The following is a 27,602-nucleotide window of genomic DNA, read 5'->3' as shown; positions in this document are numbered from 1 at the left end:
CCAACTAGAGAACATATCGACACGTGACGTCATGCGTGAACTATTGGCCACCTGCGCCTGCTCAGTCACAGTGTTGCCAACCGGTGAGAGATTAACTCTTCCCGCTTGCATTATCAAATGGAATATTTTAAGCAGTGGTTTACCGCACTGTTTCTGTACGTCAAGTTTTCCAAGTCTATTAATAGAACAGTGAGAAACACCCATCGACTTTCACCGTGGGATCCGACTCGAGTTGTGTTGGAGGAAAAGCGTCGCAAGCGGACCCATCCCGTCGAGTTTCCTCGCTCGCATACCCACCACCACATACATAATCCCACGCAAATCCTGAACATCTATCTCGGTTGGCCATGGTCCAACAACCGGGCGAACTGTAAAAAGGGGGTGACTGCTGGCTGAGAGCGGTAGTTGATCGGGAATAGTCGCACATTCACACAGCAACGTGAAACCGAGGCCAGCGAAAACGGCAGACCTATATCGTGGACTGCGACTCGACCAGCAGCTCAGAACAACTTCGAACGGCATCCGAGACAGGTCCTCAAAGCAGGAACCACCAGCTGAACCGTGGTACCAAAGTGTGAGATCAGCGACAGTAGTGAGAGCGATAGTGTGGTAGAATCCTAGTGTGTAACATCCGACGAGCAGCCCGAGAACCCAGAAAATCATTACCGAAAATGGTCTACGATAGCGACTTCTACACCACCCGCCGGGTCGGTTCGACCTACACCCGACCGACGATTTCGTCCTACACGGTGACGGTGAGCACACAATTCTGTACAAATTTGACCTGAATGTCCTCCCGCTCCTGCTCCTTTGTAGAAGTCAAACAAACCTTGTGTCCCCTATCTATTTTTCAACCCTGTGCCTACTAGAGTGGTGTAAGGTGGAGTTTGGACCTTCGAAGTAGAAAGCCGCTGAGAGAATATTTCTTCCATATTAGCAGTTTTTGGGGGAAAAGTGAAAAATTAAACAAATATCATAACCACGCCGAGTGAGCGAGAAAATTAAGCGCCAGGCCAAAAATAAAATTTCTTGCTGAAAACTGAAAAGTTCGTGAAAATGAAAAATGGGCGATTTTGTGCGCGTCGTGTGAAAAGCGGCAAAAAGACTGTATGCTCGATTTCGGAGCAGAAACAAAGTGTGCCAAGAGTGGCGAAGAAACGTCGTTGGAAGACGTGACTTTTCTTATTGTTTTTGTTGCGACTGGTGTACAATTAACGCGGTGATTACATGTCTAGGTGACTTCTATTTTTGGGGGACGAAAAGTTATCGCCTGGCAGGGAAATGGAATATAGTTAGGGTGAGCAGGACGCAGCCAGTTTCGTTTCTTGGTGACTATTTTTGAACTATGGTTATTCAACAACGGGTTCAAGTTTGACGCTGCAGATGCAATCGGGATTAAAGTTAACCAACGGAGAGACACAATTAGTCAAGGGCAATTTACAGAAGAAAAAAACCATCGATTGTTTTCCGTTTTAAAGGATGGGATGTAAAGACTGCCTATTCATGGTTTGCTCTTTGACTCGAGCGAGATGATGTCCCGACAGTGTTAACACGTTTCGAACTGGATCTGATACTGCTTACAGAGCCGGAGCACTCTGGGCATTTCGAAATGAAATGAAACTCTGTTAGTTGCCTCAATGGAAATGGATGAAGTTGGATTCAAGTGAAATATCAGTGGAGTGAGCGAACCAGACTTAATTCGGGTTAGAATCGAACCAGATTATCAGTTCAATTACAAAGAATATAAGTTCACAACTGGCTTCAGACAAACAGGTTGACAATGGTTAAGTTTTCGGATTCCGATGATTTAGTTTTGGAACCATGGGGCATGATTACTAAATAGGGAAAGTTGTGAAAATTTTAGAGCCATAGTTCTCATGTGAGAGCAAGGATGTAAAATATACAGATCGGAAAAACTAGAAGTGGCAGGGTCATTAAAAATAGGCTTAAAATCTTACGGACTAATCTTTTGTCTTCCGTTGGCAGGAATTAAGCTTAGTCTCACGGCAAAGTCAGACTTTTCCCTTTTTATAGTGGGAACCAACTCTAGCTCTCGATACCGATTCTTCTTTTGTTTCAGCACTACAACTTCTTGAGTTCTTTGACTCCTTTTATCGCTTTAGTTCCCTTCTCGCACAACTTCCTTGATGAGCCATTCAGCTCTCGACTTGTTCGAGAACTACTCGGTCTAGTCCTTAACGATGGACCTAGCCTACTCCGACGGAAAGTTCCCCGGCGAGAGAATTTCACTTGTCATTCTTTAGACGACATTATCTAGGCTGATCTGATCTCGTTTCAAGCGCTTCGAACCGCGGACATTCAAAGACTGTATGCATCGGTGTCTCCTCGACGTTCTTACACTTTGGGCACAACGGCGATGTTGCGTGCCCGAACCGAGGAAGATACTTCCTGAAGTTCACCTCTCCGTGCTTTCTATTGGCCCACGTCGACAGGTTTGAAATGAGCCGGTAGGTCCCATCAAATCGATTCTCACGTTTCCAGTATTTCTCCGTTTGTAGCACTCGACATCCTCCCCCAGGGTGATGCAGATGAGGATCATCTCGGTGATAAATCATACTGTCTCCGACGATATTGTTTTTTATACGCTCGCAATTCATGCGGCCATCAGCCGGAAAGAGTTGAACCAAGAATTGAGCCCTGAGGAAAGCCCGTTGTTACTCACATTGACTTCTGCTCTCCGTTAGTCTCGTACAGCAGCACTCTGCCCTGGATCTGGCAGGGATCTTCAGGATCTGGCGTTGCGGCGATGGTTGTTAAATGCATTCTTCACTTCTATCGTGACCACAGTATAGTATTGATCTTCTGTATCTTGGACAGTCCGTACTCGCCCTCCGTGCATTTCACCAGTCTGTTAAAGATGATTTTTTCTAATAGTTTTCCAAGTGTATCCAGTAAACATATAGGCCTATACGAGGCTTGATCGCCCGGTGGTTCCCTTGCTTTGGCAGCAACATCAGTTTCTGTACCTTCCACATTCGGGGAAGTTACCTTTATCTAGACACTTCTGCAGCACCATCCTGAACATGTTCTGCTCGGGTGTGCCAGGATCGCAGCTTTCAGCACCACGTTTGGTATTTCATCCAAACCGGGGGATTTTTTTAATTCAGTCGCTTCGATGCTTCTGCGAGCTCATCATAAGTCACTTGCCGATCGTCTCTGTTTGCCCCTTCTGTTTTGCCGTACGGTGAAGGTTTCCAGGTAGTTGGATCGTGCTTCGGGAAGAGACCCTCAACATTTTGACTGGCGTCGACGAGCCCTTCATTTTCGCCATCACGGCTCGGAACTCGTCCCCACAGATATTGATATCCGCTTCTCGGTACAGCTTTTTGTGGCAATCTGACAGACAAAGCTTCATCTCACATTTCAAAGCGGCCCAAACTTCTCGAAACGCTGACATGCGCTCCTCTCCAACGGTTCCGATGCGGCTCTCTGAGTCGACCTTCTGGCTTCTAGACAAGCAACGCGTAGTGGGCTGAGTGTTTCGTTCCACCAGTAAGTTGAGGTTTTCACGGCATCGTGGCGTCATAATCCTGCTCGTTAGATCAGTCACATTCAGATCCTCAGAACGATTTCAGAGCCACTGAATTGATGAAATACTTAAGTTGAACTAATCTGTGTCTACTACATGTAGGAAATCATCTAACATTTACACGATCTGGAAGAAAAGACGTGTTAGGTTTAGCTCTTTGCTCCGATGGTATTGCGTATAAGATGGCAAACTAATACGTGCGTAACTTGTTGTAATTCCAAATCTATGAACTTGAAGCTCTACTCTCTTAGGGCGTGAAGATTAAGTTTAATGAGTATTTTCCTATGTTTTTGCTAAATTAAGGGGTACAACAAACTTACTCGTAGAAGTACTTGCACAAACTAATAGAACACTCGAAAACAATTTTTTGTCCGCTTTAACATTCATTTTAAGTACATTTTTAGTTGGAACTGTTATGCGTTAGCTATGATGTTACTACTAACATATGTGTAAAAAAACGAGGATTTTTTGGAGGAATTTCCTTATAATGTTGGTTCGTGGTTCCTGTTTGTAGATTCAAAAAACGGTTCGAGCTGTTCGGTATGAGCCAGTTGGGCCTCTCTAGCGTAATACTGTCAGAGCAGACAGTTATATCAAACACCTCTACTATTCCAATTCGTGCGAATGTTTGGCGATGTCCTGCATTGAATATTTGCAGATTCATGTTACTGAAGTATTCCAACAAATTGACATTTGAGCTTCGATAGGCATTTGCATCACTGTCAATTGTGAGTTGAAAATCACTTCCGCCACAATATGATACTAGGGTGGATGTACCAATAGTCGCATGCTTAAGGAAATTTTTGATAAAAAATCGATTAATAGACCTATGGGCAATGTTAATACATTAAACGAAAGCTTTCAGTCCCTACTTCATAGGAAAAATATAAAGATGGCTTAATAACCAATTTATGTATTCAAAACCGCTTATACCACTATAGGAACACATGTACCAATAGTGGTGCAATCGCTAATTTCGGTTCCTATTGTTGCAAATCCCATTGCTTTCTTATGGGGCTTGCAACTATAGGTACACTACATCAACTATAGGTGCAAGGGAGCTCAAAATTCTAAGAAAATCATTTTTTTCAATAGTTATTTGAGCAAATTTCAAGGATAACAGTTTTATTGTCGCATAATTTTAGTGCGATGAATCGATAAAAAAATATTTGTTGATGGTTGGTACCTTAGTTAGGCGTATAACCCACTACTGCAACTATTGGTACACCTCAACTATAGGAGCACCCACCCTATCCTTTTAAAATCATCAGAAGGTGATTTGACTTTAATTGGCTTCTCACATCTACCATCTCACATCTTCATCAACTTAGAAAATGTTTAGCAAATTCACGTCATCTTTCTCACTGCATCATTACAGACATAATGGAATAAATAATTAAAAACGGCGCCTAATGTGGCTTCGCCATGTCGCTTCAAGTCGGGCGCCATCCGGCATCACTCCGCTTCGTCGGACTTAAATTATTCCATACCCCTAAGTTTGAGTGATTTGAGCAAACAAATAGATCACAGGTTTGCTTGCGAGGGGCCACCACTTCCGCAGGCGGAACCTTGGTCTCGGTTGTGCGGCACGACCGCATCACACAGATTTCGTCGCATGAACTTGAGCAGTGTAGAAACTGATATAAATACATTTAACTAATAATGTTAATGGCACACTTTCCCTGGTTCGGCGAAATCTTTACCGCACACGATACACAACGAGTGACTTATGAGACAAGCGCCGTTTATTACAGTGGAATTAAACGGAAGACATTTGCTTTAAAACGCTTAATTCTTCAAGCAATAAAACAGTAAGAGATTCGTGTAATCGAGTTATGCAAAATTTATGTCAGAAGAAGTTCTGGATGATCAGCAGGATAAACTTTAACTTCTTTATGCAACATTCGGTTTCATTGCCTTCGGCCAAATGTCCATTTGGCTAATTGTCCAAGTAATCTTCGACTAGAGACCTGTTATACATCGCTACCGCTTCTTTGGACTCTAGCTGTGAATAAGCCACTATATCAGAGGCCTTAAGTTAGGTTTAATGAAAGCAAAATATCCCTTTTGTTTTTGGAGTCAAGCTAGCTCAGAGGTTTTAAATTTGGTGACATTGGATCTAATAACCATTCGGCCTAATGACCTGAATTGGGCCTGATGGCCCATATTCGACCTAATGACCCATATTCGGTCCAATGACCAATATTCGACCTAATGGCCCATATTCGGCCTAATGACCTATGTTTGGCCTAATGACCTATTCGGCTTAATTATCCATGCGGCCAAATGGTGTCCGACCTAATGACCCGACACGGCTCAGTAAGATGATTCGATTGAATATTTAATTGCTAAGACAAAACAGTATTGATAAAATGTTGAAGTCATATGAATGGAAAATATCTCTCTCAACCGCTTTCTACGTCCGCCGGAGAAGATATAAGGAAACAGCTCAACAAAGTCGGTGACCTTTCGTTTGTTATATCTCTCAAACTTCACCACCACCGCTACCCAAACTATACCGAAATAAAGTAATCCTATATTATACTGAACCCTATTCCGGCAATCCTAATCCATCAGCACCTAATCGGGAATCAAGCAATATTAAAGGCCCAAACGCAATGGCGACGGAAGCGGAACGGCAACGGTACGCGGAATTGTCGCGGTTTGTACTAAAAAAAACCGCGACCATTGCCGCGTATTCAAAACGCAATGAACATCAGCGGTTAGAGCTCGAATAGCGCTTGACATTCCTTTGTTGACAAATTTGGACCAAACCAAAGCGACTTTCCTTTTACGAAGCTCATCGCAGTGAATGTCTGCTTTATCAGTCGTGGTCGGTCCACTCGATTCCTTGATTAATACAGCAATGATGTAGTAAATAATTGCACAGGACTACTGATACTATCCATCCGAACTACAATGCGACAACCTTGTTCACGGATTCTAATACAAAAATTGGTTTAATCATTGCATGCTCGAATAATATAAACCTGGTTTAATCATGTGAAATATTTTTGTTAGACTGTCCTTGATGCTTTCACTGAAGGGGGAATATATTAGATATCTGGTGATTGATTACAATCGCTTCACCTGCTGCGGGGTATATGTATAGTTGGATAAAGATGTAAATTATGGATAGCGTAACGCCAAATATTCAGGTCATGGCAAGAAATTAGTATAGCCATGTCGGAATTCGGTAGAACAATTTGCATGACATCTATATTTTTTAAAGAAAAACGGTTGTCAATTCTACCAAGTGGGTGCTATGGAAGGACATAGACATCGCATTTGTCAAAATAGCTGGTCATACAACTTCCGAATCCGAACCTAAACTGATTGAAATAATGAAGAACACCAATAGAAAAACGAACAATGAAGAACACCATCGATTCGAAAGCATCCAACGACTTCAGATCTTTTGACCAAACCTGTAACCGAATCTTGAGAATCGCAGGTTTGATTATATTCAAAACTTTCTACCAAAGACCCAACCATGAACCAGTATCTTTGATATACTGCAGATAAATGGTTTACGTATCGTATCCGGTAGCGGGTTTCTCCTTTTCAATCAATGTCAATTAGTTTATCCTGGCTAACGCTTGCTTTGTACACTTGCTTGCAAAGTGGCTTACGAAGTTGGTCTGTGCATCCAAATGATTTTTCGCGTTCGTCAGAACGTAAACTGTGAACAAAACTAGAGTAACAAGAAACGTAGCTGTCTAGTAGATAAAATAACCACGGTTCCGTAGTATGCCCACCGACGTGCCAGTTTCCTTAATTGTTTAAATTAAAATACTTTGTTACACTAGTGGCATCTGTATAATGGTTCGTTTGGTGGGCGTCGATAAATCAACAGTACGCAAAATCCAAAGTGTATTGACGTTGTACCAGATGTGCTAGAACGAACAAACTATCTTTTATTCTTGTTAAAAAATCGTTTCTTATCTTTCCCAGCTTTTTATTATCTTGTGTATGCACTAATTCACAAAACTGTTCGTTAAAAGAACAAAAAGTAACAGAGATCTTTTTCAATGAGTACAGTTTCAACAGTGAATTTCGTTCATGTTTTTCATGCCGCCATCTTTGAATTTCTTCTGGTCCATTAGTACGCACACGAAAATTGCTTATTTGGGTTCGATTCCCAAAGCCGCACATATGATTGGAGATTTTTGGAAAAAAGCTTTTTCTACTCCAAAAAAGGCGAATGACCCTAAGGTTAAAACCTCTAAAATCGAATGAAACAAAAAAGCTGCTATTAAGTTCACTCTCTGCCCAACCTAAATATCCGCAATACAATACGTTAGATTCCACTGAATATGGAATTCGGTGAATTTGAATTAAAACAATCTGTTTACCGCGTTTTCGATTGCCGCTCTTTTTGAATTTTGTCAAAAAAACGCGGTTTTGTTCTTTTAGTACAACGGGGCGTTTACCGTTCCGCCATCATTGTGGACAACCGCATTGACTTGCATATATTCAATATTATAATTGACAGCCGCTTTCCGTTGCCGTTCCGCTTCCGTCGCCATTGCGTTTAGGCCTTAAGGATCTATATTACACCCCGTAATGTGAAACAATGTTATATTTCAGTGTTATTTATTAATTTGATTATACCATGAAACCAAATATGTTCTCCTTAAAGTGCAGCGAATTGCACCCGGATAATAACGGAACAAGCTAGTGCATGTCACCTCCATTGAATGATCGTTTAAACGAAAACATTTCTCGGAACATTTCCAACACACTTCTATAAAATTGTTTCACACCCTACAAACATCCTCTGCTAATAGACTATCGACTCGCGTAACTATTTCATAACCAACCACGGGTTTTTTTAGCTGCCGAATCGCGCAAACGCCAAAGAAATTGAGACACGTTTGGTTACTTTGTTTGAATTCCTAGAGATAGAGTATCGCACTGCACAAGTGGAACTGAAAAGAAAATCTATGAAAAACCATGATCTACGTCGATCTAATTTCGTCACGAGTCGTAAAGTAACGGGATTTCCCACCATAAAGACTTACCAACTTTTATGTAAATTGCGGCTGAAGCTTTAAATTTTTTTCTTAGTTTTTCGCTAAACCAACAGCTGACAGGATTCGGATAAATTTAAATTTTTCCCGTTGATTGATAAACTCGAAACAACCAGAAAAACCGGAAACTTGAGCTTGGTGATCGAGAGCCAAAAATGTCACGTTCGCAGATGATTACAGAGGACAATGGGTTTATTTTTTCTCAGAAAAAAGCGACGACACTAATGGCGTCAACAACCGACAGTCCGAGCGAGCGTGATGATGTGACACCTCGTTAAAAACAGAGAAAGGGAGATTAACGAATACATAACACTAGCTCAACGATTATACTGATTTCGGTTTTAGATCAGAGTCGCCCTAGGTTGGCTCTAATATTTACAAAATCCATACAAAAGTGACAGCTCAGAGCGAACCTAGAGCGACTCGGCTCTAAAAACGAAATCAGCATTAGATAAGAACACTGCGACATCCATCGCGCGATGAAAAGTATTTCCTGTTGTTCAGCATCAGCCGGGTGTGAAATTTGACTACCGACTGGCTTTTCCCCTAAGAGAAGAAACGACAACAGGCTTCTTGCTCTTCTTAATTTTATCTACCAGGCCCTGTCGCAATTCCAAAAACAACAAGCATCCATCGTTGCCAGATTCCATTTGCAAATTTTTCACAATTACTGAAAATAATTGTACCTTAAATATCAACCCTCTGTCAAAAATTCACAATACTAGCTGCATTTAAAAATTGAATTTTATGTTTATTCGTGTCTCTCTTAACAATATACGTAGTTATATCGCCATTCAGGGTATTTATTAAATTTGCATGAAATGTTCATGTGTATGAAAAGTAGCCAAAATAAATTCAGCAGCACTGTTTTTCATCCCGTTTGAAAATATTATGAACGCTCTTGACTGGCAAAACCACCAATCAGAAGCTGGTTCAATATTGAGGTTAGGACCGTTCGGTTCACAAAATAGACAAGTCAAGAGCAGTTTGTTTTGATATTGATACTGACAGAGACTGAGGCAGACTATACAGCCTGCTTTGATTGACGAAGAAAGAGGAAAAATTCGGTAAATTATAAGGCTGTTCGCAACGCTCTGATGTAATTTTTTTTCAAAATGACAAGTCGTCGGATAATTTGGATATGTCAAAAAACATCTAGAACACGATGGTTCCAATGCGATGTTTTAGCCACCTGTTCTAAATGTTGTTTATTTGATTTTTTTATTGTTTGTGTCTTATGTATGTGACACATATTGTTTTTTCTGCTGTCAGTCGTCACACATACCATTGAAAAAAAATTAGAACAGTGTTCTATTCGTGCTTTAAATTGTGGAAAATTTAAAACAGAATAGTCGAGCTGTTTAAAATCTGATCCAAAAAAGTGTTCGAAAAATAGAACTGCATCTCAGCTTTGCGATCGATCTATTTTAGTCGGTGATGTAAAATAGAACATCCCATATAGAATACATCAGCATTGCGAACAGCCTAAGTAGGTACAGTCGAGTCGCTTTCAGGTGAGGGTGTGAGTTCCGTGTTAAAAATCGTTCAAAATTGTATTGCGAATCTTCTGAAATTTCAATCCCGATTTCTCCGTTATGCGCCACCAGACCAAGCGCCGAATCACGCGCCCATTCGATGTACATCGGGACAAGTAGAAAAATGTTTAGATATTTATTTTGGTTTCGCTTGCACGCGAGTTTCCCAGAAACAATTCGACAAAATGCTAAAAAAATTCTTTGGTTAAATAATATCTTCCACGAAAAGGAAAACTACATTGAAAAAAAGTGCAAAAGAACGACTTTTATGTAACCGATAAAATGTTTCCATGCATCTCAATTAACTGGTATTTTGATCTTATCTCGATAATTCTACCGGAAGTCACTGAAATGTTTACATTTAGACGACTGTGAATTCGTACCGTTGGCAACTAGAATGTTTCCATTAAAACCAACGAGTTTAAATTCAATGCTTAATAAACCGATGACTTTGATATTCTGTCACCTAGTAAAAAATTCTTCATAAATTTTGGTGTTAACCCGACAGTGTGAAACTTTCTAATCGTAATCAAAAAGAAAATCTCCTACATGCGATTTAATGCTAATTTCTGAAAATTTTTTGCAATGATTCTAATTCAAAGTCAAAATTTAAAAATAAAATCTTGCCGAATACTAAGTTGACAGCGACCCACCTGGTCGTAACTCTACCAGCCTACGTTGATTACTTCGTGGGCGGTTCGAGAAAAAATCTCACGACACGTCATTGAATGCCACATCCGCTCTGCGGTAAAGATGACAAACTACTGACAATCATCGCTGCCGTCAATGTAGCTTTTCCAACACCCACCGAATGGAATGAAGATACATGATGCACACCGGACCCAAAAGAATCTCTCGGGAAAAGTCTAATTTTAGCCAACCAAAAGTTGGAATGCACACACAGAAAAATCATTCATTTATCTAGCAAAGTGGTCATTTTCGTTTTTCTCTCTGTTTTTCATCGGAGATAGTTGTCTGAGATCTGAAATCATAGCAATGTTGGTTTTTTTTATGATCGGCAATCTATTTTCGTACCAAATTCGCCACCGAACATCCGACTCGTTCTCCAAATGAAGTCATCCGGAACCGGCTGCGCATATATGAAAAAAGATACATTATATGGTTTATATTTTTGGAACACGCGATAAAAGGCACAATTTTTGATTTTTGGAAAGCGCTACTGACTAAACTACCAACCCACACACACACACACATCTCCGTTGCTATTACAACGCTTCCAAAGCAACTAACCTCCTTTGATGGACCCTACATTCCCAAAACCAACCATCCAAGCTACACTAAAATTCCACCAGGCTAAGGCTTGCCTCGTCGTAGGCAGAGTGCAACGCTACCTACACACCCAACACTGTCTGCATTCTCCTCCTTCCAGAGACGTGGCGTTGACTGGGACAAGGTACCGTTCGTACCCCGACCCAGTCTAATTCCCGACCCGGTGACGGCATTCGGTAAGCATCAGCCAAAGAAACAGGCGCGGGTTTCGATTTTGGAGGCTATCAACCGGGAAGGAATCGAACCAGATCCCCGAATTTTGGCTCGTCCCATCGAAGACTACCTATCGCCACGGGATCGCAACCGGAATCGCATCCTGAACGAATCCATCCGTCAAGAGCATGCACGTAGCACTGGACACAGATCCGACTTGGATAGCATGGACACGGTTCTGCGTCGGCTGCACGGTGAAGCGCCCATTAAATCTCAGCGACGACATGTAATCTTTTTTGAGCCAGGCTACGCCAGGAACTATCAACGCTAGACCCTCGATCCGACGTATCAGTTTCGGTTATTTTCTAGCAAATCCTTTTCCCTTTCCCGACGATTTCGACTAACGAAACGACTAACCGCGAATAGGTTACTAACAACTACTTTTTAATAGAAAAAAAACTATAGATTCTTGTTATTCTGGCTGCGTTCTACATTATTGATCAATGAATTGTCTGCGCTGCAACACAACAGTAAAGTGCATTTGAATTTCCTTCAGTATGCAGCCAGTTGAGCATCTCATGTGAACAGTATTATTTTTATGTAAATTTCTTAAAGTACAAACATGTTTCAATTTCTCGTGAAAATAGCTACGCCAAATCCCGTTGTTCTAGTATATCATCCATACCAACACACCCCTCACTTCTTCCACTACGACAACCCACAACTCCATCTCACCGTGTTTTTCTTCTGTATGTTGTTGTTGTTTGTTGTTCGACCCCATTCACAGACCCCTCGCTATTCCACTCTCACCACCACTGACGTCGGAGCACCCCGCCGGGACGAGTCCTATTCGTACAGCAAAACCGTACGCTCGGAGACGTCATCATCGAACTCGGCTAATCCGTACAGCTCGCGCCCGACGACCTCCACCTCGAGCTACACCTCGACTTCGGAGCGCAACAGCCGTGGCGGTCCGGGTGGATACTCGTACAATACCGAGCGCACGTCCACCACCGGCAGTGGACCGGGTGGCTACAGCTACAGCTCAACCACATCTGGCAGGCTACCGTACGGAACCACCTACAGACACTACTCGTACCGAGTTTGAACCAACAAGAACACCACGAAATAACGAACGCAGCCAAACTTCTAACACTGTATACTTATTGTGCGACGCTGGGTTGATTCGAACCAATGTTTAAAGTTTTTGTGACTAATAACTATTTATTGTAAAGAGAGAAAACACATCATACAACATAAACATGAACATCTACACGCCAGTGAGAAATTGGAACGATCTCGCCTACCACGGGGGCGACCAAATTTACATAAAAATAACTATTACAAATACACAAACACACACACTACTACAACGTCACGTGTAATGAAAACAAGCAAACAAAGCTTACTTTTGTGTTACTATAACTTAATATTTTGGAAATAAAAACAGCAAATGAGTGTAAAACTCGACAGCAAACTTTTTTGATTCAATGAATACCACCCTCATTGCCCTGGGCACGCAGCCATCGACAGTGCAGTGGAATGCGATGTAAAAACTTTGAAAAAAAACGTGTTCTTCTTTATCGTTAGCAAGCGATATCGGCGTCAGCACACAACAAAACAAACCACTCCTTCTCTGCTCTTGCTTACACTCACCAGCGCCCATTGCTTTTTACTGTTCTTTTTCCAAAATAAACAAAAAACACATATGACATTCCACTGTACTAATTATTTACTCTCTGATTGCCTTTCACTCTGTGTCCTGTGTCCACCGTGTTTTGTGCTCTTTTGGCATCGTGTTTTCTGTTTCTGTGAATGTGTCACTATGCGAAGATTTTTTTTTTCTATAACTCTTGGTCTTCCATTATTCTCTTCCGCACAGACACCACTGCGGTATTCCGGAGTTCCTCGAGTAAGTATGCATCCGTTCTGGCCGAGGCTCGAAATTTGTGTCTGTATGTGTAATTAACGTTTTATTCGTTTCTAAACATTTGTGAACTGTCACCACCAAATACCACCACACACAACGTCAACCAAACAAGTATGATTCATACACCACCACCACAACGTATCGCTCCCCAATGCCATACATTGCCCATAAGCGCATAGTTCCAGTGACACGATTCTCCACCACGCCGTCCAGGGTGATACTGTCACCGGTGCGAGTGTTCGGTTCACCGGTTCGCGTTCTCGGCTCACCGGTCCGGGTTTACGGTTCACCGGTCCGTGTCATCAGCTCGCCGGTACGAACCGTGGTCCGGGCCGTTCGGTCGCCAGTTCGTGTCATCTCCTCGCCGGCACGCATCTGCACAATCCGCTCGTCCTATCTGCGTCCGTCGATCGTCAACAAAGAATTCGATCGTATCGAACGTAAATACCGTGCCAGCCCCGTAAGTAGTGCCCTCGAGCAGTATTACAACTCGCCCTCATACTTGGTAAGAATCAATGTTAAAGACACACACACAAGTTGAGTATGAAAAGAAACCCTGGCCTTTGCTCCTACCGCCTACTTCGATGCCGAAATAACCAATCAAACCAGGAACCCAAAAACCCACCTAAGCGCACCTTCATCTATCCGTCTCTACTATACCGATCATTTCAATGAAAAAACTGGTACATAATAACAATTATTGCTAACACATATCCTGTAGGGAAACGTGACGTGCGTGTGTGATGACCTTGACCCATTTTCGTGTTCAACTTGAGACGTCACAATGGCATACCTTTTTATAAAAATAAACACCACAAATCAACTATTTTTCGCCTTTTCCTCCGCCGCATGTGACGACTCAAGGAACTCAGTCACATACGTTCAATTATAGTAACCAGGAAGGTCATCTCAAAACACGCCCTGTCATTTCAAGACACACACGCAGGTGTCACGAAACAGCTATTTAAAAATAGGAAATTTTATTGTTGTCTAAACACATGAACTATCTCACTCTTTCCGGTACTACTCACCTGCATGTATACTACTGTACACCGCTGCTGTCGCACAAGGATGCACTGCTCATCAACAGATCGGAGGCGGATCAGGAATGTTAAAATTTATTCTCCGAACGGGTTTTTATTTTTTATTCGTAAAAAGATCCCGAAAGGTTTCTCATTGATAGCTTCGACCATGTTACAACTCGTCTAATAGGAAACGCCTCTTGGCATAATGGAACCGTGCTTTAAACAATCTTTCAGGTACACATTGCTTGCCAAATCAAAATTTTTATTCCCTGAATTTGATCTAGAATAGCATTTGAAAAGAATTTATTTTTTCCTTGCATTTATACTTTTCTTGTATAAAACAAATCTAACAGTTAATAAGCCTTTGAAGATTGTTGATATTTCAACCTACTACAAAAGTTACCTTCAATATAGAAAAGAAAAACCAAGTATTTTTAGAGCTGAATAAAATGGGACAGTAAGGTTTGTTTAGCAAGGCTAAATTTTAAAGTTCGGCATTTTTAATGTGGAGTAAAGCTGCCATCGTTTTTTTCCATTCCTAAATTTTGAAGTTTTGCTACCATGGAATAAAAGTTCAGATATTGAAAGTCCGATTTTTTTAGTATAAAGATTCTAATTACCAATTCTTCTAGCGGAGATTTTGAGAATTTACGCTTCCAACAAATATAGTTACAAACTTTTACAAAGTTTTATTAAGGCAGTGGCAATGGACAAACAGAACAGAACAGAAATGAATAAATGGACTAGCGGAGATTAAAACTCGTGAAAAAATTTCGGATTCGAACTCAGCATCCTTAGCCACTCAGACACTAACGCATTATCTTACGCTACAGCACTGCTCTAGATACAAAGCTGTCGAGGCTCACGGGTTTTAATCTCCACTAGAAGAATTAAAACAATTAGAATTAGTCAAGGTTTTGATTAAAGGAACTACGAAATCAATCATAGAAAAAATTCGATTCGGTTCTTTACACATTTCCGTGGAAGTAAGCTAATGATCTGTTGATAGCGGAAATCCAAAAACAAAACAAAATTCTTCAGTCTAATTGAGCGTACACTTTTAAAACTAAATAAAACATCTAAACATTCAGGAATACGACGATGAGAAACGGGAAATACGAAACTCTGCCGCCCTACTACTTCGCCAGCTGAACGATCCAGTGCCACGTGTTTTGGCACCACCGGTACAGACATCGGCCGCCGAACCAAAGTACGCAACCCCTCCAATACTCGGGCACGATTTACAGTTCCAAATTAACCCAATTTCGCTTTGAACTTCCCAAAACACAGTCTCAAGAAATGGGTTTACGATCCATTCAGCCACCACAACAAGTACAACAGTGACACCTACGTCAAAAGCACCATCACCGATCCACTGCGCAGTGTAGCCAGAGACATTGAAGCCATGTCCAGATACCACTCGCCTGCCTCGCGCTATGTCGGTAAGTGTCACCGGATTTTTTCCCACTCACCTGCAACCAAAAATCACACCAATTTGAAACAGGCTTACCTATACGCCTCTTTTTCCTCGCTAGCTAGTTCCAGTAGTCGAAATTGATCTTTCCTTCTCTGAGTTTGTTCTATTATTAAATCACTTTGAATCTCACGCAATCATGCCACCGAGAACAAAAACAACTCGGTTCACCAATCACATCCTGCTACGCGTTGCTTTTGTACAGAAAGCGTCCGATTGATACGTTCTTGTTTCTTTTTTCGTTTTATTTGTATTGTTTTATTGCCGCTGCCATCTGGTGATTGAAACATCTGCATAACAAATTTAACCCGTAATTCTGCACACATTCCACTCGCTATCCTCCTGCGTTTTTTTTTTAATCGAAAAATGCTTATTCCTTTCTTGCCTACTGCCAACAATTAGAGTACGTCCTGCTAGATGACATTCTATGGCGCTATACCTACTACGTCGATGAAAAGGGTTAGTATTGACATACTGTTTAACATCTTACCGGTCTGTTCCGTCATTATCCGTTCCACGTTTCGAATCGTTCCATAATGGCTGATGATGTATCTAGTAAACATACCAGCGACTGCTTGATGACGCATCCGCAGTTTTTTTGTTTTTTGTATTTTGGTCCACTCTCTCCACCATCTTGGATGTATCTGTCAAAATGTTCGACCCAGTGCGTCGGTGAAAAGTTGTCGCTGACATCGTGAGCTAATTCGTATGTATAAATTAATGAAAGCAGCTCCTCTCATCTGTTCTATCAAATCTGTTCTCTGCAAAAACAAAAATGTGATTAACCCACAGTACAACTAAACAAAGCTAATTTTTATTTAATGTTTCAATGAATCGAGAAAAATGCTTTTATTCTAAAAACAAAACTATCCGGATTTCTTTCCGCTTCGATAAAAGGCAAAAATCACTTGGCCAGCACGCGCATTATCGGATCAAAGGCCTACCCGAAGAGCAAACCACGAATCTATAACTACGACACGGCCCGGGTGGGCAGGGATGTCAATGTAATGTCCCACTATAAGTCGAACCGCAGTCAGGCCAAAACAGACGTTGAGGAAGGTAAGCACAAACGAACCCAGCGCCGACTGGATAAGCTGGAAAAACAGAAAACCACTCATCAACAGACAGAACCAATACAAACGCAACCACTGTCAGATGAATGAATGTTACTATCGACTTTGTTGATAAACAAAGGAGAAATCGAAAACAGTCAAGATGTCAGTCACTATTCGCTATCTAGAGGAACCGTTGTCACGGTTTTTTTTCCTTCAAACCATACATTATAACCATCAGAACAAACAGCAAGCCCTCTTTTGATTGGCCTAGAAGTAGCAGCACCATACCCGCTAACAACACTTTCACTAAACTTGTCGCAAAAATGGATGATTTTCAACTGACTTCTAGTGGTACTTAGCAGCTGTCAAAATTCCCGCATGGTTACATCATCCCGCGCTAGCACTAAACGCACCCCTGTTGCACGTACGCCACCTGTGATATATTCTTCAACTCATTGCAACGCTAGAAGCTTGAAAATCTTTCCGATTCAATTGTTGCTTGCCACAATCTCCATCAGGAAAAAAAAGTACAAATTTTCACTACCCCTTTCTTTTTTTTTTTTTCTTTATTTAGATCGTTATTACTACTATAAACCATCAACTGTCATTGTAAAATTCTTCGCCTATCCCGTTACATCGTTTTTCACTTATCGCGTGTAAAAAATGTCAGAAAAACATACAAACACTAGCGTAGAACAGTGTTGTGGGCGTGTCATCTTCGGTTTTAGAAACCAATCATCCCTCAGTCGCCATAACCAACCAGACTGTAAGAGCATTGATCATTTTCTGAAGCAAATTTGAACGAACACGAACGCGAAATTAAGAATCGAAATTAAACGAAAACCATTTAATTTGTTTCTGTCTTTCTCTTCACCCATCAGTGAATACAAAAATCAAAAAATATCTAGAAAAGTATTACCTGAAGTACGCCTATACAGTGCCGGACGAATTTCGAGAATTCGTTCACTAATAAAAACAAGCCCACTTCGAGTCCGTAACATGTAGAAAGATAGAATACCTCCAGAACAAAAGCGATACCGGTAAATTTGCAAGTCCTTGTTGCGACAGCAATCGTGCAATGTAACTAACACTGCCACCATCTTTTCTGTCAGTCTATTACCACAAAATGTCTACCACTATTACTACCACTATTAGAAGTTCAAAATTGAAAATCATTTATCGGCACTATCAACAAACCTAACGATGCTGAATCCCTCTGTATAAAGACTCGCCATTTCTGTTGTTTGTTTACCATTTATCTATCAGTGTTATTCCAATTGAACACGATGCCTATCAATAGCGTCAATAGCGGATTCGAAGCTATTTTCTCATGATTTTGACAGGTCTCGTGCTCGATTGGAATGATACTGACAGATAAATGGTAAACGAACGATAGAGATGGCGAGGCTTTATTTATTTAGTGTCAGGGGATTCAGTGTCTTTAAACAAATCAACAACAGAACGCTTCTACCCCCACACACACACATACACGGACATGCATCGAACAGAACCTCTTCTGCCATTCGATAAGTTCATTAAATCCTGCCTGCGAAGAGATAGTTGAACTTTCCTATTTTACCCCCGCACGCTCCCAGTACTAGCCCGCATCGATCGAAAACGACAGCATCGCATTCAGAGAGCCATGATAAGGGAAGCCAAAGAAGCACTAGAAGACTACAAGTAATAACAGCATACATGCGTCAGAACAAATATGGCAGCGCCTGGTGCAGCCATTTTTGTTACATAATCAACACACTACGTTACATTTGACACTTTCCACTTTTTACTTCTTTTGACAGTTATAGTAAACTACCGAAGAAAGCTACTTCTCTCGAGGCTTATAAGAAACGCAAAGTGCTCGCTGATGCTCTACGAGAGCTGGAACAGAACCAAGTACAAGTAACAGGACAAACAAACCCTTCCAAGATACACACGCGAATACATTACAATAACGTCACTAAAACAGCAATGGATACATTTGAAAGACACTTTTTCCTCCTACTCCGGTTGTAATTGGCTGCGTACCCACACTTACTTAACATACAATCTCATCCCGTGTCCTTTTTTCCACCTTTGAAAAGTATCAAACTCCTACGTGTTTCTAGAAGTTCAAAACGGTATCTACTTATCTAATGTTTAATTCTTTTTTTTTTGTTCTATTTTCGCGTGAGCGTTCCTTTAGTAAAAATAAAAAATAACCTCTACCGTCAGCAGCTATACCTCCCGCACACCCGAACCTATAACAACCTGTGCAATCCGAACCAGCGGCGGATGTACAACGGACAGTTTGTCTGGCTGAACTACAAGAGCTACAAACCCTAGGTTTGCTGGCTGATCTTCACGGGGGTATAGCCGCCTACTTTCGTCGATGGTAAATTCTGTCTGTACACCAGTGTCCGCAAGTGTCATTCGTACCAGTTGCGTTCGTTACGCACGCAGCCATTCGTACATTTGTGCTCATATTATGGCATCATACTCACCTACTTTGATCAGGTTTGAGTGGGATTTTTTCATTCATGCAGCTGTTATCGGTTTCAAAAATAGTGTCTTGCTGTCTATCTCACGAGGGAAAAAACATCGTTTCCATTTATGTACGTATTGGTTTTATTTACCCTCGAAGAGGCAAGTGTTCGGTTTTTCAATTCTCTCAGCAGCAAAATTTCACCAGATCTATGATGAGGTGAATTTTGGTGTGCCTTTTAACCCTCGTTCAATGGAATTCATGGTTCTGACACTACATAAATAGAACTTTCACCATGTCACCCACGCGTATACTCATACATTCACACTGAAGACAAAACCTCCACGAATTGGCCAAACAAATGGAGGGTTCACGTGTCGGGAAAATTCAATCGAAAAAAAAAGTTCATAACTAAGCGTCTGTCTGTCGCGGAAGAAGATGGTTTTAATTCGTTTTCTCCTATTAATGGATTATTTTCTGTTTCCATCTTTCTCTATCTATCTCTCTTTCCTGCTAATATTTATTTGTGTTGTTCTAATTCCAGTTGAAACTGAAACTAATGTTCGCAAATCGAAACTCGGGGACAAAAAGGGCATCTATAGCAGCGACATTAATTTGGCCGCTTAAGAAAAGAACGAAAATTTCGCAAACTTTACTCAACAAACCAGATAAAAATGCCACCGCCGCAAGCCTATTTTGCACACTAACTTTTTCTTTGTTTATTTACATAAAAAAATAATAAAAACAAACAATCCGATTGGAATATAAGTTTTCGATTCACAAAACGGTTCCAAGTTTTTTTTTTTTGCACCAAACACGCACTGCACTGGTTGCTGTGGTTATGTTTTTTTGTTGCTATCGAAATTTGGCTGCGTACTAGTTTGCTCAAGTTGTACACTGTTTTCAATCTAATTCAAACGTTTCTAAACTAAAAATGCATTTTTTACTGGGATCAAAAAACTACGTATCGATTGCGAGTATGAGGAAGGAAACTTCGCCATTTGCTTTTCCGTTTTGTTGGTTCTGTTGATTGGACACAGTTTAGCTAGCTAAAAATTTACTGTTTACGGATATTGCTAAGACTAAGGATATACGGTAATGCTCTAAAAATAGCACAAATTCACCCACCTAACGATGTTATTTTGTTCCTTGGAGGTGAATTATTTACAGCAGAATTTATTTACATATTTTACAAAAGAAAACCAGAGAGGAAAAAAACATAACCTAAAACTTATTAAACGATTATTCCTTTTATGAAATGAATCGAAATATTATATTTACAAGAAGAAAAAACTGAAATTGTGTAAATATGTTAAGGGAAACTTTCGTGATGAAAATGATCAACAATAAACATAAAGCTCTTCAACGTTTTACACTTTTATCTGTAGTAACCATGCTCCTTTGTCCCGTCGTACGTAGAGAATGGCTCTGTCCTGTAGCATGCAAGCCCCTAGGTGTTCTCTATTTGCCTTTAGGTGTACAAAGCCATCCCTGAGGTACTATACAGTGCTAATACCTTATCTGTACTTCTGAAAAATGAATGATTTTTCACAAACTTTCTTCACTTGATTAACTTAAACAAATCGATCGGCCAACCAAAAAATCACCAACTCGTCTGAGTTATTCCCTCAAATCGACCGATGAATGCGACTCCACAAGCCAACTACTTGTTTAACCACTATTAAAAGTAAGTAAACTTACCTGTTCTCATCCATGTACTGGCTTTCCGATTTTAACACGCTCATTAAATAATGTTTTTAACTACGGAAGCACTTTTTCATGGAAACAGCATCCTAACACGACGCCAAAAACGGTTTGATTAGCTATTTTTTCTTATTTTGTGATTATTTTTGAATACTCAAAATTAACGTCAAATCGAAAACGGTACGCAACTGGGCTGCGTACTGTTTATTTTTGTTTCTGCATCTGTCAGACGCCGCAAACAAAAGGACCAGGACAATTAACGTTCCTTCGGTTCATTTCCTTGTCAGATAAAAAAAAACTGTCACGCCTACTAATTTTGTTCGCTTGAAACAGCTCCAAATGTCGCTATTTCATGTCATTCATCACACATCGAAGCAACCGACATCCTAACCCTCATCACTATTTCCGAATTTCCTTCTTCGTTTTCATGCGCACTAGCAGAGAAAAAAAAAACATAAACCGATCTCATTTTGTATCATTCTTTTAATTAAAATTTGTTTCTTTCGTCGAACGATGCAAACCCTGTCCATTGTTTGTTGCAATCACACAAACAAACAAAAATACCCACGCCAGCAAAATTAAATCCAGCCCGTCCGACGCGCAAGTTCAACAACCCAAAGCTATACGATGACCCGACCGATCCCAAACTCCAGGACAAGCAGAACAAAATCGACCGGGTGGCCGAGCTGAACAAGGTGCGCTACGAACCGGTCAACCTGGAGCGAGAGCGGGTCAAAACGCTGGAAGAGTCCAAGAAGAAGGAAGAAGAATCAATCGAGCGGGAAGCGAAACGTCAACAGGAGAAAGCCCTACAGGAGGAGACGGCTCGGCTGGCCGCCATCGAGGCCGAACGGAAGCGCCAGGAGGAGGAACGGCTAGCCGAAGAGGCTCGGCTAGCCGAGGAACGGCGATTGGCCGAGGAAGCCCGACTGGCGGAGGAAGCGAGACTGGTGAGTGGGGGGGAGGGTTGAAGGAATCGAAGTAAACTGTATAAAAAATTGCGTTACATTGAATGCAAAAGACTAGACGATTTAGGGAGAAGTAAAGGTTATAGATTTTGCCGCCAACACGGTTTTACCAACAAAAAGTTCTTATGAAGGCAAAAACGCTCGATTTTTAATTTTTAAGTTTTTTTTGCACAGAATTCGCATTTAACACAGCTTTTGCATTAATTCCAAGTTCTTTTTGATAGCAGAGAACTGAGAAGATTTATTGAAAAATGGGAATGACGGATCTTGAAGATTCCTTTTGGTTCGTAATTAAACAATATGGGTATTTTCGAAACAGGATTAACGAGTACATGCCAAATATCGATGTTTGACGCCATTTTGAAAATGACTTCCGATTTAGCGGATATCTACAAAACCCAATCCATATGGATGTTTTTAGAACGGGCTTGACGAGCAGACGCTAAATACTGATGTTTGACACCATTTTGAAAATTAAGATGGGCTTAACGAATAGATGACAAATATCGATGCCTGAGGTCATTTTGAAAAACAAGATGGCGACTTCCGTTTAAATGGAAATCCTCAAAACCCAATCAACATGGTTGTTTTTGGAACGGGCTGATGAGTAGACCATTTTAAAAATCAAGATGGCGACTTTCTGTTCAACGAAAATGTCCAAAATCCACTCAATATAGCTTTTTGAAACGGGTTTGACAAGCAGGTGCCTAATATTGATGTCTGAGATCATTATGTAAACCAAGATGGTGACCGCCGGTTTCTCGTAATTCTCTAGAACGGTTTTGAAAATCAACAGACCGACTCCCGCTTAAGCAGTATTCTCTAAAATCCAATAAATATGGATATTTTGGATCAGAGTAGAAGAGTGAATGTCAAATATCGGTGTGTGAGACAATTTTGAAAATCAAGATGGCGAATTCCGGTTTAGCGGGAATCTCAAAAACTCATTCAATATGAGTAGTTTTGAACCGGGCTTGACCGGTGGACACCAAATATCGGTAACTGAGAAATGCTATTTTGAAAAGGCGACTGCCGGTTTAGCGAAAATCTCTAAAACCAATCAATATAGGTATTTTTGGAACGGGTTTGAGTAGATGTTAAATTTCGATGTCTGACACCATTTTAGAAACCATGATGGCGACTTCTGGTTTAGTGGAATTTTCTAAAACCCACTCAACATGAGTGTTTTTGGAACGGGTTGGACGAGTAGATGCCAACTATCGAGGCCCGAGACCATTTTGAAAACCAAGATGGCGACTTCTGTTTAAACGGAGATCTCTGAAATCCAATGAATATGGGTATTTTTGAAAGGGGATGACGAGTTGATGCCAAATATCGATGTTTGACGCTATTTCGAAAACCATGACGGCGGCTTCCGGTTTAGCGGAAATCATTAAAACCCACTCATGGGTATTTTTGGAACGTGCTTGACGAGTTGATGCCAAATATTGAAGTCTGATACCGTTTTGAAAATGAACAAGGCGACTTCCGGTTTAGCGGAAATCTCTAAAACCCAATCAATATGGATATTCGGGCCTGATAGGTGTATGATAAAGATCAATGTCTGAGTCCATTTTGCAATACAAAATGGCGTCAATCGAGTCAAACAGCTGACAATTGACATCCAGCATCTATTCATCATCGTTTTTCCAAAAATTGTAATACTGTTGTGGTTATAGAGAATTGTACTAAACCGAAAGTCGCCACGTTGGTTTTCAAAATGGCGTCAAGCATCGATGTTTGGCATCTACTCGTTAAGCCAGTTCCAAAAATATACAGACCGTCTTTCCCACTTCTTCGCATTCAAAAGGACATTCACCCAGTTCTTTGCATTCAAAAAGACAGAATATTTTGCAGAAACTGTGTTAATTGCGTAATCCGTCCAACAAAACCATGTAAAAAACCTTAGCATACTTATCGGCGATTAATTTTCAGGCTGAGGAAAAAAAGAAAAAAGCGGCCGAGAAGAAGCGCAAACAACAGGAGGAGGAACGTAAGCGTCAAGAGGAGGAGGAGCAAAAGCGTCAGCAGGAGGAAGCAGAGCAAAAGCGCAAGGTGGAAGAGGAGCGTAAGCGGTACGTTGTAATTAGTTTGGTTTTTTTCGGTTCGATTTTTAGATTTTAATAAGTTCAAAATTTCGTCACAGATTGGAAGAAGAAGAGCTTAAGCGAAAGGCTGAAGAAGAAAAGAAACGGTACGATTGGAAAAAAATGTTAGAAATTCGACTGCATTTTGATACAACATTTAAATACGAAGTGTTTACTGAAACTTGTCCAGTATCGTGTTTGAATGTTGTATTGACGTTAGATACCAAAACGATATAACTACATTAATTTTAACCACGCCCATTTTTCATTCAGATTGGAAGAGGAAGAGAAAAAGCGTAAGGAAGAGGAAGAAAAGAAACGGTAATTTGAACAAAGCTGCATACTGGATCCAATTAATTACATTTTCGTGCCCATTACAGATTGGAAGAGGAGGAACTCAAACGTAAGGAAGAAGAGGAAAAGATTCGGTATTCGCTTCGCTATCTAGTGCTCTAACCCGCCGTACTGATTGAAGATAATTTCAGGTTGGAGGAACAACGACTGGCCGAGGAAGCTCGGCTCGCCGAAGAAGCCCGCCAGGCCGACGAAGCCCGCCAGGCCGAGGAGAGGAAACACAAGGAGGAAGAGGAAACTCGCATTACCGAAGCGCAGAAGATTCGCGAGGATGAGCTTGCCCGTTTGAACGAATTGGAGAAGCAGGCCATCGAGGAAAATAATGACGAACTGTTTCGGGAAATCGCCGAACTGAAGGCAATCGCTCAATCGGACGAGGAACTGCTGAAACGTCAAGCTGCCAAACTGGAGGAGGAAACTCCGGTCGCACCGGAAGCTGCACCCGCCGAAGCGGAAGGTAAAAGCCTGGCTGCTCCGGAGCCATTAGCCAACGGAGTCGAAGTTGTTGCTGAAGAGGAGAGCAAGACTGAAGAAAGTCCTGCTTCTGAACAGTAAGCTCTGTCGGTCCCATACCGTCACTTACATAGGTTAATGTCACTAGGGTTATATTTGTGTTCAAAAAGCGCTACAACGAAGTTTTGAACCTTAAAACTATTTAAAGACACTAACGACAATCGGCTAAGTATGAAGTAATATTCAGGCAAAAAATGGAATCAAATTCGACTAAAATTAGGAGAAGTATCTCTCTCTACGCTAACTCTAGGAACTCGAGACGTACACACAAAAAAACGTCAGAAACGCTGAAGTGCTCCGCTAATAAATGCCCAACCGTACGCAATCGCCAAGGATATAGATGACGTTGTCTATATTTGACCCTTTAGGTGATCGAACGGTTTTTGTTTTGTGGAAGCGAACCTATATTTACATGAAAATACAAGTGTTACTGCCGAACTTTTGAAATGCATTTCTCTACAGCTTACTACTCCCTCCGCCCCGAAATCAGAACCCAAATTATTACTATGTGTCAAAGTTTATTGTAAAAAAATACAAGCACAACCACATACACTTGTAAGATTGCAACAAAGCTGTTAAGTTTGCCAATAAATAAATTTCGAAATACAAAGCATGCTTTGATTTTTCACAAACCATCTCACAAGCTCGCCTCGATGTCAACGTTCGACTGCATCGCTGATGGAGCTAGCAGTAACTGTTCATCCACATCGTCGCAGGTTAAATGACGAACCTGTTCCAACTTGTCCTGCAGCGCGTGACACGATTTGATCAGCAGTGGTTCCCATTTGGGCGGAGGCAGCTTAAACTCCTCTTCCTGTGGTTGGATTGCGTTAAGTTTTATATCCGGTCCCAGCAACATGGAAACCTGATCGAACATGTCCACCAGTGCGGTGGCCTCGTGAAGCAGATTCGATACGGCACGGTGCTGGGTGTCACTCCAAGTTACGGTTTTCTTGTCCGGGCGGGGCTTTCTAGGCTGTACCGGGGATAGTCGCATATTCGCTAACCGTGAACCAATTACCAGATCCTTGAATTCCGCCCACGGTTGGTTGCCTTCACCCAGCGTCCGACGGGGAAGCTCCCGAGCTACGTACTGTTCTGATTCTTCATCGGAAAAATCTAAATTTTGCCAGGAGCTAAAAGTCGGTGGTTCAAGAAATTTTGACCGATTAGGTACTGCATCTTTGGAGGAGCCTGTCAGCAGATCCGGAGTGTTTTGATCTTTGATGCTGTCACTGCTGTGAGTTGATTCATTGTCCTCTGGCAGCTCCGCTGCATCCAACTCAGGGCTATTGAAGAACTGTTTGATTTTCGCGTCTATCTTCTGCAACTCTTCGAAGCTTGAAGATTTTTTAATATCTTCATCTTCTTCTGGAACCAGTTTCGGAACAATTCCGTCACCTTCGCCAGCTTCGAGAAATCTTCGGAATGAGACGCCACTGCGAGGCATTGCCGTTTGAGTTGCCACATTCGACATCGGTACCACGTCTGTCATTTGTGCCACCGAATGTGAAAGGATAACTGAAATCAATAGAAAAAAAATTATATCATGGCTTACTTTGCTGACATGACGGGATGGTACTGTACAGTTTCCAACTTGCTGAATGGCCAAGTTTCCATCGGTGAGAATTTCTTCGTCCACCATCGGAATGAGATCTTCCTGTTCGTCGGTTGATGCCTCCTTCATCAGCTTAGTACGGATGGGATCCGTTTGAACAGATGCATTTACCCGCCGTAGCCGTCTGCATAGGGCGGAAAGAAAACACAAACTGAAACCATTCAAATGCTCTTTTGCGTTTTGGTTCTAGGCACGAGAGTTATTTTTAGCCGTTCTCCACATTTCAAATTTTACTAGGCAGCGGACACACAAACACATACTTGGAAACATCTAGAATTCTAGCTCGAAGATCTGTTTTGGGAACCAAGCTAACACTGGCGGCTCGCCATGGTGGACGCTCCTTGGGTTCTTCCTTCTGAACTGGTTTCTTCGGATGCTTCGACGATGTATTCGATCTGGAAAACTCACGCAAAATGACCTTCGAGTGTTTTTTAATCGTAACCCCAGACAGAATAATGCTACCGACCTGATCGAGTTGGACACCGAGGTTGCGATTGATTCATCGCTGATACTCAGCGTCTCGCTGGTTGTTTCAGACGACGGAGATTTGCTCATTATGCCGGAACTATTCGTGACACTTTGGAATGCAGGATCGATTTTTTCACTCTGATATTCACATTAATGAAAACCTACACATTTTCGCGTCCTTGGAACAGACAATGCACCCCCGTTTACCTATGTGTAAAGCAAACTAAAGTCGTTGCCTAGGTGAAGCATTGGACTGGCAGGGACCATGCTGGATCAGGTGCTTTAGAGGATTAAACGGAGGAAAAGAAAATCGATATCCGAAATAGCGCCTGTCGCGCGTTTTTTTTTTTTGGGACGGTGTAGCTTGCGTAAAGGCTAAAGAGA

General features: G+C 41.4%; 2 protein-coding genes across 8 annotated transcripts; one reads left to right on the top strand and one right to left on the bottom strand.

Annotated features, from left to right (window-relative positions):
- The first annotated feature begins 387 nt into the window (after nucleotides 1–387).
- Nucleotides 388–25,742, top strand: LOC131695488 (uncharacterized protein CG45076-like). Of its 7 annotated transcripts, none has more exons than XM_058984019.1 (13): nucleotides 388–755; nucleotides 13,444–13,473; nucleotides 13,604–13,951; nucleotides 15,608–15,726; nucleotides 15,807–15,958; nucleotides 16,393–16,449; nucleotides 16,888–17,049; nucleotides 21,799–22,160; nucleotides 24,114–24,253; nucleotides 24,325–24,372; nucleotides 24,539–24,586; nucleotides 24,646–24,693; nucleotides 24,751–25,742. In XM_058984019.1, the coding sequence occupies exons 1-13, from the start codon at nucleotides 672–674 to the stop codon at nucleotides 25,172–25,174; spliced, it is 2,022 nt and encodes a 673-aa protein (XP_058840002.1). In that variant the 5' UTR covers nucleotides 388–671; the 3' UTR covers nucleotides 25,175–25,742. The 7 variants fall into 7 exon arrangements, with proteins under 7 accessions (XP_058840002.1, XP_058840001.1, XP_058840007.1 ...); XM_058984018.1 differs by having other exon boundaries at nucleotides 13,604–13,996; XM_058984024.1 differs by lacking the exon at nucleotides 13,604–13,951.
- Nucleotides 25,631–27,578, bottom strand: LOC131695490 (uncharacterized). Its single transcript, XM_058984026.1, has 4 exons — nucleotides 27,217–27,578; nucleotides 27,011–27,145; nucleotides 26,720–26,874; nucleotides 25,631–26,653 (listed from the first exon to the last, which is right to left on the bottom strand). The coding sequence occupies exons 1-4, from the start codon at nucleotides 27,303–27,305 to the stop codon at nucleotides 25,770–25,772; spliced, it is 1,263 nt and encodes a 420-aa protein (XP_058840009.1). The 5' UTR covers nucleotides 27,306–27,578; the 3' UTR covers nucleotides 25,631–25,769.
- Nucleotides 27,579–27,602: the final 24 nt, after the last annotated feature.

Source organism: Topomyia yanbarensis, unplaced genomic scaffold (genome assembly GCF_030247195.1).
Source record: "Topomyia yanbarensis strain Yona2022 unplaced genomic scaffold, ASM3024719v1 HiC_scaffold_4, whole genome shotgun sequence".
Lineage (NCBI taxonomy): Eukaryota > Metazoa > Arthropoda > Insecta > Diptera > Culicidae > Topomyia > Topomyia yanbarensis.
Note: the sequence above shows the minus strand (reverse complement) of the source record. Positions and strands in the feature narration are given on the sequence as shown.